The 17,239-nt window shown below is 46.4% G+C and overlaps 1 protein-coding gene across 1 annotated transcript in view; it reads left to right on the top strand.

The window, feature by feature from the left end:
- Positions 1 to 200: 200 nt before the first annotated feature.
- Positions 201 to 17,239, top strand: part of LOC126162246 (succinate--CoA ligase [ADP-forming] subunit beta, mitochondrial) — a 101,184-nt gene continuing 84,145 nt past the window's right edge. The window contains exons 1-4 of the mRNA XM_049918623.1: positions 201 to 358; positions 599 to 861; positions 956 to 1,118; positions 1,194 to 1,296. Of these exons, the coding sequence (XP_049774580.1) occupies positions 293 to 358; positions 599 to 861; positions 956 to 1,118; positions 1,194 to 1,296 (595 nt within the window). The 5' untranslated portion in view covers positions 201 to 292. The remainder of the gene's footprint in view (positions 359 to 598; positions 862 to 955; positions 1,119 to 1,193; positions 1,297 to 17,239) is intronic.

Here is a 17,239-nt window from a genome sequence, read left to right as displayed (position 1 = left end):
TCCACAGAAGATGGAAACAATATGGTAACTAATAAGCTTGCTTAAGCTACTTCCACAGGACAAGGATACTTTCGACGCTGTTTCTGCAGAACGAAACTATGTTATTGACCTTTAGAACTTCGTTTCATTGTTCACTCGTCAGGAATCGGTTCAGAGACCTTTGTGATCTAAGGTCTATGGATCGGTCTCACATCTAATGCGTTATCTCTCTGACCATTGGCCGATTATATTTTCTTGCTCGACCTTTGGCTGAAAGGTGACTATCGGGCTACGGGCTTTATTATAGTGGGAGATGGCGACTATGTTGCGACAGGGTTGTGCTGTCTTAGAAGCAATTTCTCGTAAAACTGCCCCTAAGGTTCGTTATGCATCGTAAACACTACAGTACGGGGTACAGAGTATTTCGCTCTCACCTAGTATGAAAACGAACAGGAAGTCGATGGTTTTAATTAATTAGTGTTATTTTTTCCTGTGACTGTCCCAGAAAGTGATTGCTTAATTTTCGTTGATTATTAATATGTCATTCGTTATGAATGTTTAATATGCCTCTACGAGCAACTTCATAGTTGTATTATGATTATATATTTAAATTTTACAGTTCTTGGGTGGCGCTACACCAGTTCTTCAGAAGCAGCAAAAAAGGAATTTGAATGTACATGAGCATATCAGCTACACCCTTCTCAAAGATGCAGGGATACCTGTCCCAAATTTCGGGTTGGCAAAGAATAAGAAAGAAGCGGCTGAGATAGCGAAACAGCTAAACGTGAAGGACATCGTTTTGAAAGCCCAAGTTCTGGCAGGTGGCAGAGGTAAAGGGTCATTCAAAGGCGGCCTTAAAGGAGGCGTCAGAATGGTGTACACGTGAGGACTGAAATTTTAAGTTTCACATTCTTTTGCATCTAAATTCGCCTTACAACTATCATAGGTTGTTAACGTGTGCCCAAAATTGTTACAGACCAGAGGAAGCAGAAGATATTGCTGGGAAGATGATAGGCGATTACCTGGTAACGAAACAGACTGGAGAAAAGGGTCGAATATGTAATTCAGTAATGGTTACCGAACGTAAATTTCCAAGAAAAGAATATTATTTTGCCATTATGATGGAGCGAGCATTTTCTGTGAGTGTAACTTTTACCTGAAGTGAATTGTGATACATTTCTAGAGGTGATATGGGTACTTTTAAATTATTGCAGGGCCCAGTTTTAATAGCTTCATCCCAGGGTGGAGTCAACATTGAAGAGGTAGCAGCAGAAAATCCTGAAGCTATTTTGTATGAGCCAATAAGCATTGTGAAAGGTAAGATGCTTTATTCAAAGACTTTGTTGCTTAGGCCTAATGCCTGTGGAAAGTAATATCATTCTGAAAAGTAATCTACATTTGTATCTTTGTAATGCAGTGTGAATGACAGTACATTGAAATTTGATGTTCTATACTTTGTAAAGTACTTGTATGTGTCAACACTACCAGAAAATTTTTATCAAAAATTATACATAAATTACCGTAATTCTTTCTTCAGTCCACTTTATAAATGATAATATTGATATGTGGGAATGTTTCCTTGCTAATGGTAGGTTGGTTTCTGTTTGAAAAGCACAGTTCATTGTCCTTTATTTTAAGAGGCAAGAGTTGAGTGTGTTTAGTAGTTAAGTTTGCTTCAGTAAAACTGATGCTAGTAAATAACCTTGATATTTGTTGTTACTCAAGCACCACGTGCTTGCAGTGCTGTCTGTGTTGGCAATGCATGCAGAGCCTTGTTTGTGTGGCTGGCTGTACGCCAGAAACACTCCCCCCCCTCTCCAACAACAACCACCACTGCAGTCTGTCAACAATCACAAAGTAGTCAGAGTATACTGACCGTGCGCATTCTGATGAACCTTCTCATTCGAATAAAGTTTGAGTTAGTTATGATACAGTACACAATTTCTTTGCCTGTCCTTGTCAGATCTAAACTTCTGCTTCATTTAATTGCTTCAAGATTGGGTTAGATTGTCTGTCTTTTCTTTCAGTAAACTTCACACATGTACTCCTCTCTATGGTGTGATACCCAAGGCTCCTGCTGCACAGTGATTATAGGTGCTATCCATCCAGCCAGCTAGCCATTCATTTGTCATGTACATGAATATCATGAAGGAGACTCTTAAATGAGTTAGGACACACTAAAGTAAACATTAACATAACCGGGGGGGGGGGGGGGGGGGGGTTAGACAGAAAAATCATTAAACATTTGTCAGCTGGAGATCTATGCACAGAAACTTTTTTCTCTCCAGTATGGAGAGGGACAGCCTTGTCCATTGTTACAAGCCACGACACACAATCAGCTGCACTGAAAATAAAACTGTAGTTTTTGCTTTTGATCATTATTCAGCATACATAGCACACGCTGTTTACCCAGCATTTTCGCATTTAATTTGTTGTTTTCGCTGCTGCACTTGTCTCCAGCTGCTTTCCACACTTCCATTTGGGACTCGTTTAATACTACATTGAATGCATTCTCAATAGCTAAAGTTGTGATTATATTCTTGGGACATTCTTCACATATAAAATTTTTGTCATTAGTACAGCAACATTTAATCAGAACTCACTTGTTAACTGGTATTCCTTATAAACTTCTATGAACATTGAGTTTCAATTAGCAACAAATTGAAGAAGAAGGAAAAAAAGAGGCTGCAGGTTACTCCTGTTTATTCAGTTGAATGAAGTATGCACACAAACTATAATCATTTGCTGCAAGTCAGACATGTCAAGTGTGCTACTTCATGAACTTGATGCTTCCAGTGTACTTATCACATTGAGTAGATATCTTATTACAGGTTTTCCAGTTACTTGGACTAGAACTGATCCTTCACATTCATTTGTGATGCACTTTCATTGGATTACAGTGCACTTATGGAGTTAGCATGTTGTTTGCTGTGTGCTGACTTTGGCAATTCATTTCTGTTGGTAATAGCCAGTCGAGTGATATTCAGCATCCAATGAGAATTGCTAAATCTAATAACTTGCTGTACAGCTGAACACGTGAATCAGTTGCTTTTGTGTTAGACATGGGAAGTGTGATATTGATCACAGACCTGGATATTATGTATTATAAAGTTAGTTACTGGTTTAGTATGTATTTGTTGTATTGTGTGTTTCTCAGAGTATAACAGGATTTCTTCAGACATTTTTTCCGTGTTCCAATGTTATAATTTGGTTTTGAGTTGGCAAAGCCAACAGATGTATTGGAGGAAAACTGGCTCTGGTGGCAGATGTTTGTGTAGTGTAGCTCAGTTACAGTTTTGAAAACTTTGTGGTATATTTTTGAAATGTTCAGATTTCAAAGGTTGTGATTATGCAGGAACCTAAGAGTACGGAATATGGAATATTCTGTTTTATATGACAACACTATCCCTGCCCCTGTGCCATGGTAGGAAGGCTTTCGTGCCTCAATGATAAAGACAGCCAAATCGTAGGTGCAACCACAGAAGTGGGTTTCTGTTGAGAGGCCAGACAAATGTGGTTCTTGAATAAGGGCTGCAGCTTTTTTAGTAGTTGCAGTGGCAGTAGTCTAGATGATTGATCTGGCTCTGTAACATAACAAACATGGCCTAACTGTGCTGGTACTGTGGACAGCTGAAAGCAGGGGGAACCAGAGCTGTTAGTTTTCTCTTGTATCATTTTTGGCACTTTTGGTTCCCCACTTCTAAATTTTCTATCATGTGAACCATTTGGGTGTGATCTCCCTCCCTAGTGTCTACGGCGTGGATTCATCTCCTCCCTTCCTTCTGCTCTTCCTTCCCTGCCGCTAGACCCCCTCTGCCCCACAAGGTTACCAGCACGTGTAGCTAGAGATGGGTCGAACTCGTTCATTCCCGTGAACTGCTTCATTCGTTTCACTCTTTGCCGTGAAGTGTTCAAATGAAGTAGTTCATTCATGAAGTATGGAAGCCCGGCGAAGTTGCCCAGTTCGCCGCTCAGCCGCGGCTACGCTCGCTTCGCCTCGCTCGTACAATAAAGCTTCGTAATACTTCATAATTTTACCAACAGATGGCCGAACTATGCAGTAACGTGCACACAACGTTTTAAGCTCTTACAACGTCTGAGCTAACTTAAATAGAGTATGGTCGAAGGGGACAAAGGAAAGATAAACAGAGAAGCCTGTCACATATAAAGAAGGTATTACATTTAATCTTGCTCGACATTTTCTCCTGAAGCGCCCAAAAAAGTCTTTATCTGCCAAGTGAAACATTATTTGTTGTATTCATGGACTGAAAACTAGGGCTACCAACGAAATGCAGTCCAATTTTATGTTCCTTTTAAAATTTAATCCAAAATAGAATATGTATGTTTACCACTGTCACAGTCTATATAACTACTTTAAGTAATAATTCAGAAGTTTTCCTGTGGATTTATTTTTGTTGAGATTAATAACCCTCCAGATTCAAAACGTAAACTGTCACCTGTAGTCATTGGTACAATTTCAGTGTTATTAACATGTTGGCTGTTCGTGCTCACACAGCCAGCCTCATCGTTTGTATCTGTAATATTCATTTGTCCGCAAGCGCTGCCAACGGTAGGCTACCGGTAGACGCGAAGTATAACTGAACTGCACAAATAGTCACGGGTAATGATGTCAGCACTGCAGGAAGCAGCTGCAGCTGCCTTCCCCTCGCCCCTCACCACCAAAACACCAAGCAAACCTATCGTTTCCCACAAACGCCGCGCGATTCGTCGACAGGCAGTAGAGGGGGAACTGAAGTGAAGGGAGAATAAGTGATGTAGCGCCGATGTAATGGGATGAGGAAGAGGGGAAGAGAGTGAGTGAACTAGAAGAAAGTGTGGAGTGTGTTATCTGTGAAGAGTTTGAAGTACCAGTTCATTGAAATTGAGTAGTTAGTTCACACTTCACTGGAGTGAAGCGTTCATTTAAACGACTCATTCACGAGCTCCCCATCACTGCATGTAGCCAGTCTGTGTAGGAAGACTGTTATGCACATATGTGGCTGAGCCCCTTGACAACACAGGGATCACACTTCTGATACCCCCCCCCTGCGGGTCCGGGGATTAGAATAGGCCCGAGGTATTCCTGCCTGTCGTAAGAGGCGACTAAAAGGAGTCCATCCCCCTCACGGGGGTAGTTAGCGCCTGCGTCCGGAGACGGACGATCTTCACGACCTATAATCGTGGTCTTTTTGGTTTTAAACTTCTCGTTTCTTCCTTCCTTTTGTTGGTCCCTTTCTTTGCTCTTCTCCACCTCACTGTCTTCCTTACTCTTTCCCTTGACTTCTCCTTGCCTTCTCATTGCCTTTTTCTCCTTGCCTTCTCATTGCCTTTTTCTCCTTGCCTTCTCATTGCCTTTTTCTCCTTGCCTTCTCATTGCCTTTTTCTCCTTGCCTTCTCATTGCCTTTTTCTCCTTGCCTTCTCATTGCCTTTTTCTCCTTGCCTTCTCCTTGCCTTCTCATTGCCTTCTTCTCCTTGCCTTCTCTGGTCTCCGCCTCGGCGTTTGAGACAGTCTGTCCTCTTTCTCCCTCTCTCTCTTCTTTTTCCTCTTCTTCCTACCTCCCTGTGCGTGTCTGAAGGCCGACCCACGCGTTCGCACGCGTAGCCGGTGACGGGGTAACGCGTAAGTCCCCGCCCTGGGTAGACATGTAAGGCACGCGCGTACCCCCTGGTAAAGGCCAGGCCCGGGGAGGGGTGATTGCCTGAGCTGATACCTTCTGACCATGCCGATTGGTCCCTCCGTCTGTTTCTCGGGAGGTGTGACCTGAGGTGTAAACATTCACCTAAGGCGGGAGTGCCCTCTGAGAGGGTCCCCACAAGGAAGGAGCGCGCCATCGGAGACGCTGGCAATCATGGGGGATTCCTCCGCAATGGATTCTACTCCATCGCTTTCGACTTCGACCCAAAAACGGAAACGTGACCAGCCAACAGTGACAAAAGTACTACCGCCTGCCCCACAGTTCCTCGTAGTTTCTCGCACTGAGGACGGAAAGGATTTTTCCTCTGTCAACCCTTTTGTTATTCAGAAGGGCGTTGATGCCATAGCCGGATCTGTCAAATCTTGTACCAGGTTGCGTAACGGCACCTTATTACTAGAAACTGAGAATGCCTTTCAGGCACAAAAACTGCTTCGGGCCACCCTCCTGTACACGTTCCCTGTCCGGGTGGAGGCCCACCGAACTTTGAATTCGTCTCGTGGTGTAGTGTATACTAGCTCCCTAGACGGATTGACTGACGAGGAGCTTCAATCTTTCCTCGCTGAGCAGGGCGTGACGGCTGTCCATCGGGTCATGAAAAAGGTCAACAACGACCTTGTACCGACCCGGACACTCTTCTTGACCTTCGATAGTGTTAAGCTGCCATCGCGCATCAAGGCGGGCTACGAGGTTATTTCTGTTCGCCCCTATGTCCCGACACCTACGCGCTGCTACCAGTGTCAGCGTTTCAATCACACTCGACAGTCTTGTTCCAATGCGGCTAAATGTGTCACTTGTGGCAGGGATGCCCATGAGGGTGACTGTCCACCTCCGTCTCCTCATTGTGTGAACTGTCAGGGTGACCATGCCGCATCCTCCCGCGACTGTCCTGTCTATAAGGACGAACGTTGCATCCAAGAAATTCGTGTCAAAGAGAAAGTGTCAACCTCGGCTGCTCGCAAGCTATTGGCTAGTAGGAAGCCCACGCTGCTCCCAGCGGGGAAATATAGTACTGTCCTCGCCTCTCCTCGGACTACCCGGGAGGTCGCAACCCAGACATGCGATCTGACCTTCAGCACCACGGTCGTCCGTTTGGCCAGTGCTAAGATCGCGCGGTCGACGTCTCCTCTTCCTCCCATCACACCACAGACACCAGCCACTTCCTCAGCTTCTGCTAAGTCGAAGACACCGAAGTCAGATGCACGGTCCTTCAAGAAGGAACCATCCCGTGCAGACTTCCTCCGTCCCTCGACCTCCCAGCCTTCGACCGATACTTCCACCAAACGTCCTTCCAAAAAGGCGCATAGGAAGCACAGTTCTCCTTCCCCGCCACGGCGCATCTCTTCTCCTGCGCCACCCAGCGGTTGCCGCCCCAGGCCGTCATCCGTTTCGCCTGGCCGCACCGCCGGTAGCCGTACATCTGGCCGTTCACCGGCGGAGGAAGCTCCCCCTCCCGGCCATCCTCCCGAGATGGCCGATGACCCTATAGACCCCATGGACGATGACTGTCCGCCTACTGATAGCGGCGGCAGTGCTCGCTCGAAGCCAGGCCCTAAGCGGCCTTCGAGGTGACCCCTTCTCTCATCTTCCTTTTCTTACGATGGCACTTATTCACTGGAATATTCGCAGCATTCGCTCCAACCGAGAGGACTTGACGTTGCTGCTCCGCTTGCATCGTCCGCTCGTCGTAGCCCTCCAGGAAACGAAGCTACGCCCATGCGATCACATTGCCTTGGCACACTACACCTCTGTGCGTTTTGACCTACCCCCTATGGTAGGTATCCCAGCTCATGGAGGGGTTATGTTGCTGGTCCGGGATGATATTTACTACGATCCCATCACGTTGCACACCGGCCTGCAGGCAGTTGCCATCCGCATTACTCTCCCCACTTTTACGTTTTCCTTTTGTACCGTTTACACTCCATCGTCATCTGCCGTTACCAGGGCAGACATGATGCAACTTATTGCTCAGCTACCTGCACCGTTTTTGTTAACTGGAGACTTCAATGCCCACCATCCCCTTTGGGGTTCTCCAGCCTCCTGCCCGAGGGGCTCCTTGTTAGCAGACCTTTTCAACCAGCTCAATCTTGTCTGCCTTAATACTGGCGCCCCTACTTTTCTTTCGGACACATCTCATACCTATTCCCATTTAGACCTCTCTATATGTACTCCCCAACTTGCACGCCGGTTTGAGTGGTATGCACTTGCTGATACATATTCGAGCGACCACTTCCCGTGTGTTATCCATCTCCTGCAGCATACTCCCTCTCCGTGCTCCTCTAGTTGGACCATCTCCAAGGCAGACTGGGGGCTCTTTTCTTCCAGGGCGACCTTTCAGGATCAAACCTTCACAAGCTGCGATCGTCAGGTCGCACACCTCACGGAAGTCATTCTCGCTACTGCTGAATATTCCATCCCTCACCCTACTTCTTCTCCACGTCGTGTACCGGTCCCCTGGTGGACTGCAGCATGTAGAGACGCTTTACGTGCTCGTCGACGTGCTTTACGCACCTTTAAACGCCACCCTACAGTGGCGAATTGTATTAATTATAAACGATTACGTGCTCAGTGTCGTCGTATTATTAACGAAAGCAAGAAAGCCAGCTGGGCTGCTTTCACAAGCACCTTCAACAGTTTTACTCCTTCTTCTGTTGTCTGGGGTAGCCTGCGCCGGCTATCTGGCACTAAGGTCCACTCCCCAGTTTCTGGCTTGAAGGTCGCGAATGAAGTCCTTGTGGCCCCTGAGGCTGTCTCCAATGCCTTCGACCGCTTTTTCGCCGAGGTTTCGAGCTCCGCTCATTACCACCCTGCCTTCCTCCCCCGCAAACAGGCAGAGGAGGCTAGGCCACCTGACTTTTGCTCCTCGAATTGTGAAAGTTATAATGCCCCATTCACCATGCGGGAACTCGAAACCGCACTTGGCCGATCACGGTCCTCCACTCCAGGGCCTGATTCTATTCATATTCAGATGCTGAAGAACCTTTCTCCTGCGGGTAAAGGTTTTCTTCTTCGTACATACAATCGCATCTGGATTGAGGGACATGTTCCCGCATGCTGGCGCGAGTCTATTGTTGTCCCGATTCCTAAGCCGGGGAAGGACAAGCACTTGCCTTCCAGTTATCGACCTATCTCACTTACCAGCTGTGTCTGTAAAGTGATGGAGCGAATGGTTAACTCTCGATTGGTTTGGCTGCTTGAGTCTCGACGCCTACTTACAAATTTACAATGTGGATTTCGTAGGCGCCGCTCTGCTGTTGACCATCTGGTTACCTTGTCGACCTTCATTATGAATAACTTCTTGCGGAAGCGCCCGACCGCGGCTGTGTTCTTTGATTTGGAGAAGGCTTACGACACCTGTTGGAGGGCGGGCATTCTCCGCACCATGCATACATGGGGCCTTCGCGGTCGCCTCCCTCTTTTTATTCGTTCCTTTTTAATGGATCGCCAGTTCAGGGTACGTGTGGGTTCTGTCCTGTCCGACACCTTTCGCCAGGAGAATGGGGTGCCACAGGGCTCAGTTTTGAGCGTCGCTCTGTTCGCCATCGCGATCAATCCAATAATGGATTGCCTCCCAGCTGATGTATCAGGCTCCCTTTTTGTGGACGATTTTACCATCTATTGCAGCGCGCAGCGTACACGTGTCCTGGAGCGCTGTCTTCAGCGTTCTCTTGACCGTCTTTACTCCTGGAGTGTCGCCAATGGCTTCAGTTTTTCTGCCGAGAAGACGGTCTGTATTAACTTCTGGCGCTACAAAGAGTTTCTCCCACCGTCCTTACGACTTGGTCCCGTTGCTCTCCCAATCGTGGAGACAACCAAATTTTTAGGCCTTACCTTTGACAGGAAACTTAGCTGGTCTCCACATGTGTCATATTTGGCCGCCCGTTGTACCCGTTCTTTAAATGTCCTCCGTGTTCTCAGTGGTATGTCGTGGGGAGCGGATCGAACCGTCCTACTTCGTCTATATCGGTCGATCGTCCGCTCCAAGCTGGATTATGGGAGCTTTGTATACTCCTCTGCACGGCCATCCATCTTACGCCGCCTCAACTCCATACAACATCGGGGTTTACGACTTGCGATCGGAGCATTTTATACCAGTCCCGTAGAGAGTCTTCATGCTGACGCTGGCGAATTGCCGCTCACTTACCGGCGCGATATACTGCTTTGTCGGTATGCCTGTCGGCTACTGTCAATGCCCGACCATCCGTCTTATCGTTCCTTTTTTGACGACTCTCTCGACCGTCAATACGGGTTGTATGTCTCTGCCCTGCTACCCCCTGGAGTTCGCTTTCGTCGCCTCCTTCAACACCTTCATTTTTCACTCCCTGCAACCTTTCGAGTGGGCGAGAGCCACACGCCACCTTGGCTCCAGGCTCAGGTCCGCGTTCACCTTGACCTCAGCTCGCTCCCAAAAGAGGTCACCCCCAGTTCGGTCTACCACTCCCGTTTTTTGGAACTTCGTTCGAAGTTCATCACCATGACTTTCATTTATACAGATGGCTCTAAGACCAATGACGGGGTTGGGTGTTCCTTTATAGTCGGGGCACAAAGTTTCCAATACCGGCTCCATGACCATTGTTCGGTCTTCACAGCTGAGCTCTTTGCCCTCTACCAGGCTGTTCTTTACATCTGCCGCCATCGACATTCTGCTTATGTCATCTGCTCAGATTCCCTGAGTGCCATCCAGAGCCTCAGTGATCCGTACCCGGTTCACCCTTTCGTACACCGGATCCAACGCTCTCTTCAGCGGCTGGTGGACGTCGGTCCGCCGGTTAGCTTTATGTGGGTTCCCGGCCATGTCGGTATCCCTGGGAACGAAGCTGCAGATGCCGCGGCCAAGGCTGCGGTCCTCCAGCCTCGGACAGCTTCTTGTTGTGTCCCTTCGTCCGATCTTAGCAGGGTCATTTGTCGGCGCGTTGTGTCGCTGTGGCATGCCGATTGGGCTGCACTTACCGACAACAAGCTTCGGGCCTTAAAACCTCTTCCCGTGGCTTGGACGTCCTCCTCACGCCCTTCTCGGCGGGAGGAGGTCGTTTTAGCAAGGTTAAGGATTGGACACTGCCGGTTCAGCCATCGCCATCTGCTGACGGCTGCGCCGGCGCCGTTCTGCCCATGTGGGCACTTGCTGACGGTTAGACACATTTTAATGTCCTGTCCCGATCTTAACCAACTGCGCCTCGATCTTAACCTGCCTATTACTTTCGATGCCGTTTTAGCGGATGACCCACGAGCAGCTGCTCGTGTTCTTTGTTTTATCAATTTGACACACCTTGCTAAGGACATTTGATGAAGTTTTTTAATCCTATGCCTGTCAGTCTGTCTTTTATTGTGTTTTTCCTTTTAGTTGTTGTTGTCAACTTGTGGCTCGCGGTGCATTTTTAGAGTAGTCAGGGCGCTAATGACCTTTGAAGTTGTGCGCCCTAAAACCACAAAAAAAAAAAAAAAAAAAAAAAAAAAACTTCTGATACCTGAACTGTTGCCTCACTGTGTATGCCTAGGAGTGGTTGCTTCTCATTCTGGAGCATTGGAACTCCCAGCAACAGCTGCAATGCCATGCGGCCCTTGCTGTAACTGGGTGGAACCCATGAGGAAAGTCCCTGATCAGAGTGGGTGGTATCAGGGTGGATGCTCCGGGCATGAAGCATGTCAAGCTCCAAAGATCTGGCCATTGCCAGGCTTGCTGGCTGGAAGTGAAACTTTCCCAGCTACCTGGTCTGTCCTAAGGGTGGCCCCCCTGCAGGTCCGGGGGTTATAATAGGCCCGAGGTATTCCTGCCTGTTGTAACAGGTGACTGAAAGGAGTCTTAAACTTTTTTGCCCTATGAGTTCAGGTCCGATACTATGGTTTGACCTGCCACTTTCAAAATTCTACAGAAGTGCAGGCCACACGGGGAAGGATGCCTTACGTGTTGCGTGAGTTATCTGTAATGCCCTTACATTCGATCTCCTAAATCTCTTGTCATGGCTTTGCATCTCCACCTACGATTCAATTATTTGGGTGAAGAGACTTTCCGTGGTATGTTACCTTCTTCCGTTGTCTCCTGTCCTCTTTTTGCCCCCATGACAATATTCTGCACCCAATATCCATCATGGTAGCCAGTCCATTGTGGTGGTAGCCCCCAGACAACACAGGGATCACACTGCTGATGCCTGAGCTATAAACTCTCCAGGTATGCCAAGGAGTAGATGCCTGTCTTCCTGGGGTATCAGGACTCCTGGCAACAGCCATCATGCCAGGTGGCCTTTGCTGTGGCTGGCTGGCACCTGTGGAGAGAGCCCCTGATCAGAGTGGGTGGCATCAGGGTGGATGACCCGCATTGAAGCAGACTGTCATCTCTTGCTGGTGACCATATGGCACCAGCAGTCTCTAAGAAGGGCAAGATTGAATACAATGCCGACAGGTATGACCCTAAATCATTTCCCTCCCTCGCTGCACCATGGGAGGGATGTAGGACTACAGAATGGAGAGAGCCATATTCACCTTGGTTTTTAGTCCGTAGCAGAACTGATGATGACTCCTTTCTACCTACGAAGCCTATGTTTTTTGTTGAACACCTTGAGAATAAGTTTGGGGAAGTGACAGTGCTGTCCAAGATATGAAACGGCACAGTCTTAATTGAGACAACATCCCCAGCTCAATCCTGAGCATTACTCGCCTGTGACAAGCTGGGTGATATTCCTGTTTCCGTCACTCCCCATAAAAAGTCTCAACATGGTCCAGGGGATCATTTTGCATTGTGATCTCCTCTTGCAGTCTGACGACCAGCTGTGCACCAATTTAGAATGGCGGGGTGTTCATTTCATATGGCGCATTTACAGGAGACCCAAAGACAACAGTGTTGCTACCGGTGCCTGCATCTTTCATTGCCTGAAAAGTTCAAGGTGATGGTTTACTACTGTGACGTTAAACCATACGTCCCTCCCCCTGTGCGATGCTTTAAGTGCTGGAAGTTCTGGCACATGTCTTCCCGCTGCACTTCCAGCATCACATGTCCAGATGGCAGACGTCCAGATACTCCATGTACACCTCCTTCCACTTGAATCAACTGTGGAGAGCACCACTCCCCTTCTCTTCAGACTGTCCAGTACTCCAAAACAGGCAGAAAATCATGAAGTACAAGACCCTAGACCAGTTGACTTACACAGGGGCTACACGTAAGTGAGAAAGATTACACCCCATTCGGTTGACATTGACATATGCTGCAGCTTCTTCACCATCGCCGTCCCAAGTACCAGTGGTTCCTCACTCTGTGCCACGAAAAGTGGGCACTCAGGGCCACCAGAATAAATCTGCCCCCTTGGTGGTAGGGGGGCAAATCTTCCTCCATTGCTCCCAAAGCACCTACTTTGGTAGCAAGCCCCCCCCCCCCCCCCCCCCAAATGCAGGGGACATAGGTCCCCTCCCCCCTGCCGGAGAAGCAACAGCTTCCTCCAGCTCCTCTCGTGCAGAAGGGGTCCCTCGGGGCCCTCTCTCCCAAGGTCTCCACTAATGCTGCTGGATGAAGAGCTTCAGTCCCCCCCCCCCCCTCCCCCCACCCGCCGTGCTTGAAACTGCTTTAGAGAAATCTTCCCAGCAAGCCCCTAAAGAGAAGCAAGAGAGCAAGCAAACTAAGAAGTAGTCTGCAAAGAAACAGGACCCTCTGGTGGCCCTAACACCATCATTCCCTATCAATTCTGCATCTGGGGATGTGGTGGAGATCTTGGTGTCCCATGCGGACCTGGATCTCTCTGATGCCTCATTCACCGTAGAAATGGCTACAAATACACAATCGGTGGCGCCAGGTGACCCCGAGGCATAACCTGCCTCCTTGTGTGCTTCAGGCCCTCCCAGCCTCATGGTTATGACATCCTCCAGTGGAATTGTGGCAGTTTTTTCCACCACCTGAGTGAGCTACGGCAACTCTTAAGCTTTACACCTGCTCTCTGCAGTGCCCTTCAGGAAACATGGTTCCCGGAAATATGGACCCCTGCACTCCGTGGCTATAGGGAATATTACAAGAACCGCAGTGACTGTAATAATGTGTCAGATGGAGTTTGCGTCTGTCTTGAACTCAATATGCAGTGAACCAGTGCCCCTTCAAACCGCTCTTAAAGCTGTGGCTTCAGGATAAGGACAACACAGAAAATAACTGTCTGCAACATGAATCTTCCTCCAGATGGTGCAGTATGCCCTGATCGCATTGGATGCACTGATTGGTCAACTCCCAAAACCTTTCCTACTTGTGGGAGATTTTAACGCTCATAACCCCTTCTGGGGTGGCATCGTGAGGCAGAGGCTGAGGCAGATATGTCAAAAATTTACTGTCCAAACTTGACCTCTCTCTTAAATAGGTGCCCCCACACATTTAAGTGTGGACAGTTTCTCTGCCATTGATCTTTCACTCTCTTCCCCTCCCCTTTTTCCTTCCTTACACTGGTTGCCACATGATGACCTCTGTGATAGTGACCACTTCCTTTTATTTTCTTTCCCTTCCCACCTCCCAATGGCCAGGTTTCCCCGCAGGGCTTTCCATCATGCTGATTGGCCACTATATACCTCCCACATTATTTTTCCACCTTCTTTGTCAGGTTGTAATGGTGAAATCACGTGTGGTCAGTCCTATAAGATAATCTGCACTGTTGGCATTTCTGTTACCTTGACTGGCCCCATTCACAGCCGGTCAGATCTGTGGTGGAGCACCTTGCAGCATCTGAAGCGGCACACATCCTCTGACAGTCTTATTACCTTTAAACATATTTATGCAAAAGCCTGTTAATTAATCAAATGGAGCAAATGGGTGTGATGTGAACTCTTTCTCCGCTCTAGGTTGTTCTGTCCCTTTATGACGGGCGAGAGCTACACTCCACACTCTACAAGGTTGTCAGCAGCAGTCTTCCCTTTCGAGTAGTGCCCTTTCAGGTGGCCTTTGTACAGAACAGTCAGTTCTCGCGAAATACTACGCGACCCTTTTTGTGTCTGAATTAGTATCAGCCTCCTATTGGGCTGCCTTCACCCTCCAGAAACAGCAGGCGTATGTTTTACCCCTTGTTGGGTGGAATCCCACAATGGGTGACTGCTTATGCGCTATTCAGTTGTTCAGGACTGTTTTTGAACACTAAGTAAAACGAAAGAAGAAAAAACTTTTGTTAAGCACATTATTAACATTATTACAGAACAATGTAAGAAGCCAGTAACATTAGTGGAAACAGTCAAGGTCTGACTGGATACAAAGCGAAAGCTCTAAACCAGAAAAAATAATTTAGTTTGTTACTTGTGTAAATGCAACCGTCAGTGAAGTGCAGTTTGCAAGCACAAGACACAAGATTTCTACCATAGGCTCATCAATAAACAAGTTATTACTCTCTTCCCAGCTATTATTTATGTGTAAGTCAGATTTTAAGAAAACAGCAGTTAATTTGTTCGAGAAAAGCCAGTGCAGTTCTTTTCTCGTCCTGAGAGTTTGACATTCAGATACACTTACGGAAAGACACCAAGTCATTTTTATATGTGGATATGATGAACTGCACTCACTTTTTACTCCTTTTAGATATGTTGAAAGAGAAGTACAAAACCTAATTTGTGAATACGTGATTGATTATTCACAGGCAATAATAGTAGAACAAAAAACATAAACAGAATGACTCAGTAAAACTAACGCTTCACGTATGATCTACAGAGACAAAAACGTAAAGAGGTACTGAGGGAGGTATTGTATAAAGTCGCAACATCATCACAAGCCAGTGCACGTGCTCTGCTCCAGCACTCGACAGAGATGAATCAAGGTCATGTTTGTTTCTGTTTCTTACTCAATAATGGCTGTTATAGTTTTGAGGTAGGTAGAGGCAATATATTTACTTTCTGCAGATTAAGTAAAGACTTACTTAATAAGTGTTCTGTATACTTTTGAAAACAATTTGCTGTTTTAATTGTTCCTATATTTCATTTTTTCTCCTCATTTGCTCAGATTTTTGCTGTTTGTTGAAATTAATTTTTGCAGCCCCTAAAATTTTGCTGCCCTGGGCAGCTGCCTGTCTTGTCTAATGGCAGAAATGCCCCTAATCCCTTCTTTTCCCTGCTACAGGTAGGTGCGCTGCTCATATGAAACAAATTATATAGGTCAGTAGAGTTTTGGCAGTTTATGGATATAGTACGACACTATTATGTACTTTTGACACACACAGGCTAGCCTAAACAACAAATTAGTATGCATAATGTAAGATTAACATAAAATTGTGTGCTTTACATTTTTCTGCGTACTTTGCTCATTAGTTGCAATTCTTCGAAAACACCTGGCTTACAATTTGTATCTTAAGAGTAAAAAATGTTTTTAGAAAAAATTTACGGAGTTTGCAGTATTTCCAGTTTTACATAATTTTTGACAGTCCTTTTAAGTTCTTTTCAGGCATGTTAATACCCTTTCTAGCTCATTTTTTTGTCACTGTAGTACCACTTTAGACGTATTTGTGTACGTATGATCTGCCCATTATGCAAAGATAGTGCATCATAAAGTTCTGTTGGTGAAAAAAATGCTAACGGTAAACATAGTTTGGTAACCTCAGAAACACTAAGATTGCCCTAGAACCCTTGCCATGGGTTCACTATATCAATTAGAACTATGTTTACTTCTCGGATTGGGTATTACGTGCATAAGTCTGGGAACCCTGACCACTGGATCTCAGTAACGTGTAATGATACTGAAAAAAGTCTGAAGTTCCCTGAAATTATCATCTTAAGAACATACAGTAAAAATTTCAATGATCTGCTATGATTAGAAACTGGCAATCTCCACACTGGGTACTTTTTGTACCCAAATATCGTGGTTTTTCGGTTTTCTCAGGAACCTTGTTGGATAAATGCAGCTTTTATAAGCTGCTTAAGGTGCACCCTAGACCACACCTAATGTGAAAGAACCAACTTGTGTAATGTTTAAATTTTGATCTTGGCCTGTGAGATAACAATATGCCTGTTCTTCAGATAGGTATACAAATGGTAATTAGATGAAAGGCTATCTAAAACACATGATCCTCTTACCTCTGTGATGAATAGTACCCAAGATACAACCCCCTGAAAAATCGCATTTTTGTATGTGACTCTTTGGAATATAATCAGCCTATGCACAACAGTACACAGTACCATTAACAGTGGTGTCCTTCACAAAAAATTCGTGTCTTCTGGTAAAACAGTAAATTATGTGAATCTGTTGGAAAGTACTGACCCCCCCCCCCCCCCCACACACACACACACACACACACACACACACACACACACACACACAGAGGCAGAGGCAGAGGCAGAGGCAAGTTGCTTAAAATCTCTTGTGTTGCAGCATGAAACTTGTTCACCAGATAAATTCGCTTGTTATAGAAACTGAGAATGTGCCTATAGGATTTGATATTTATCTTGGTTGAGAATATCCAGAAGGCTGTGATCAAGAAATGCAAGATAATTCAAAAAGATAATTTCTCTATGCCATGAAGAATTTGAAAACTCATTCCATTCAATGTATCAAGTGGTGAATCCTATTCTTAGTAAATGAATTCAAAACTTTTTATATCTTGGATTTTGAGTTGTATTGCATTAGTCTGACATG

This window comes from Schistocerca cancellata, chromosome 2 (genome assembly GCF_023864275.1).
Source record: "Schistocerca cancellata isolate TAMUIC-IGC-003103 chromosome 2, iqSchCanc2.1, whole genome shotgun sequence".
Classification (NCBI taxonomy): Eukaryota; Metazoa; Arthropoda; class Insecta; order Orthoptera; family Acrididae; genus Schistocerca; species Schistocerca cancellata.
Note: the sequence above shows the minus strand (reverse complement) of the source record. Positions and strands in the feature narration are given on the sequence as shown.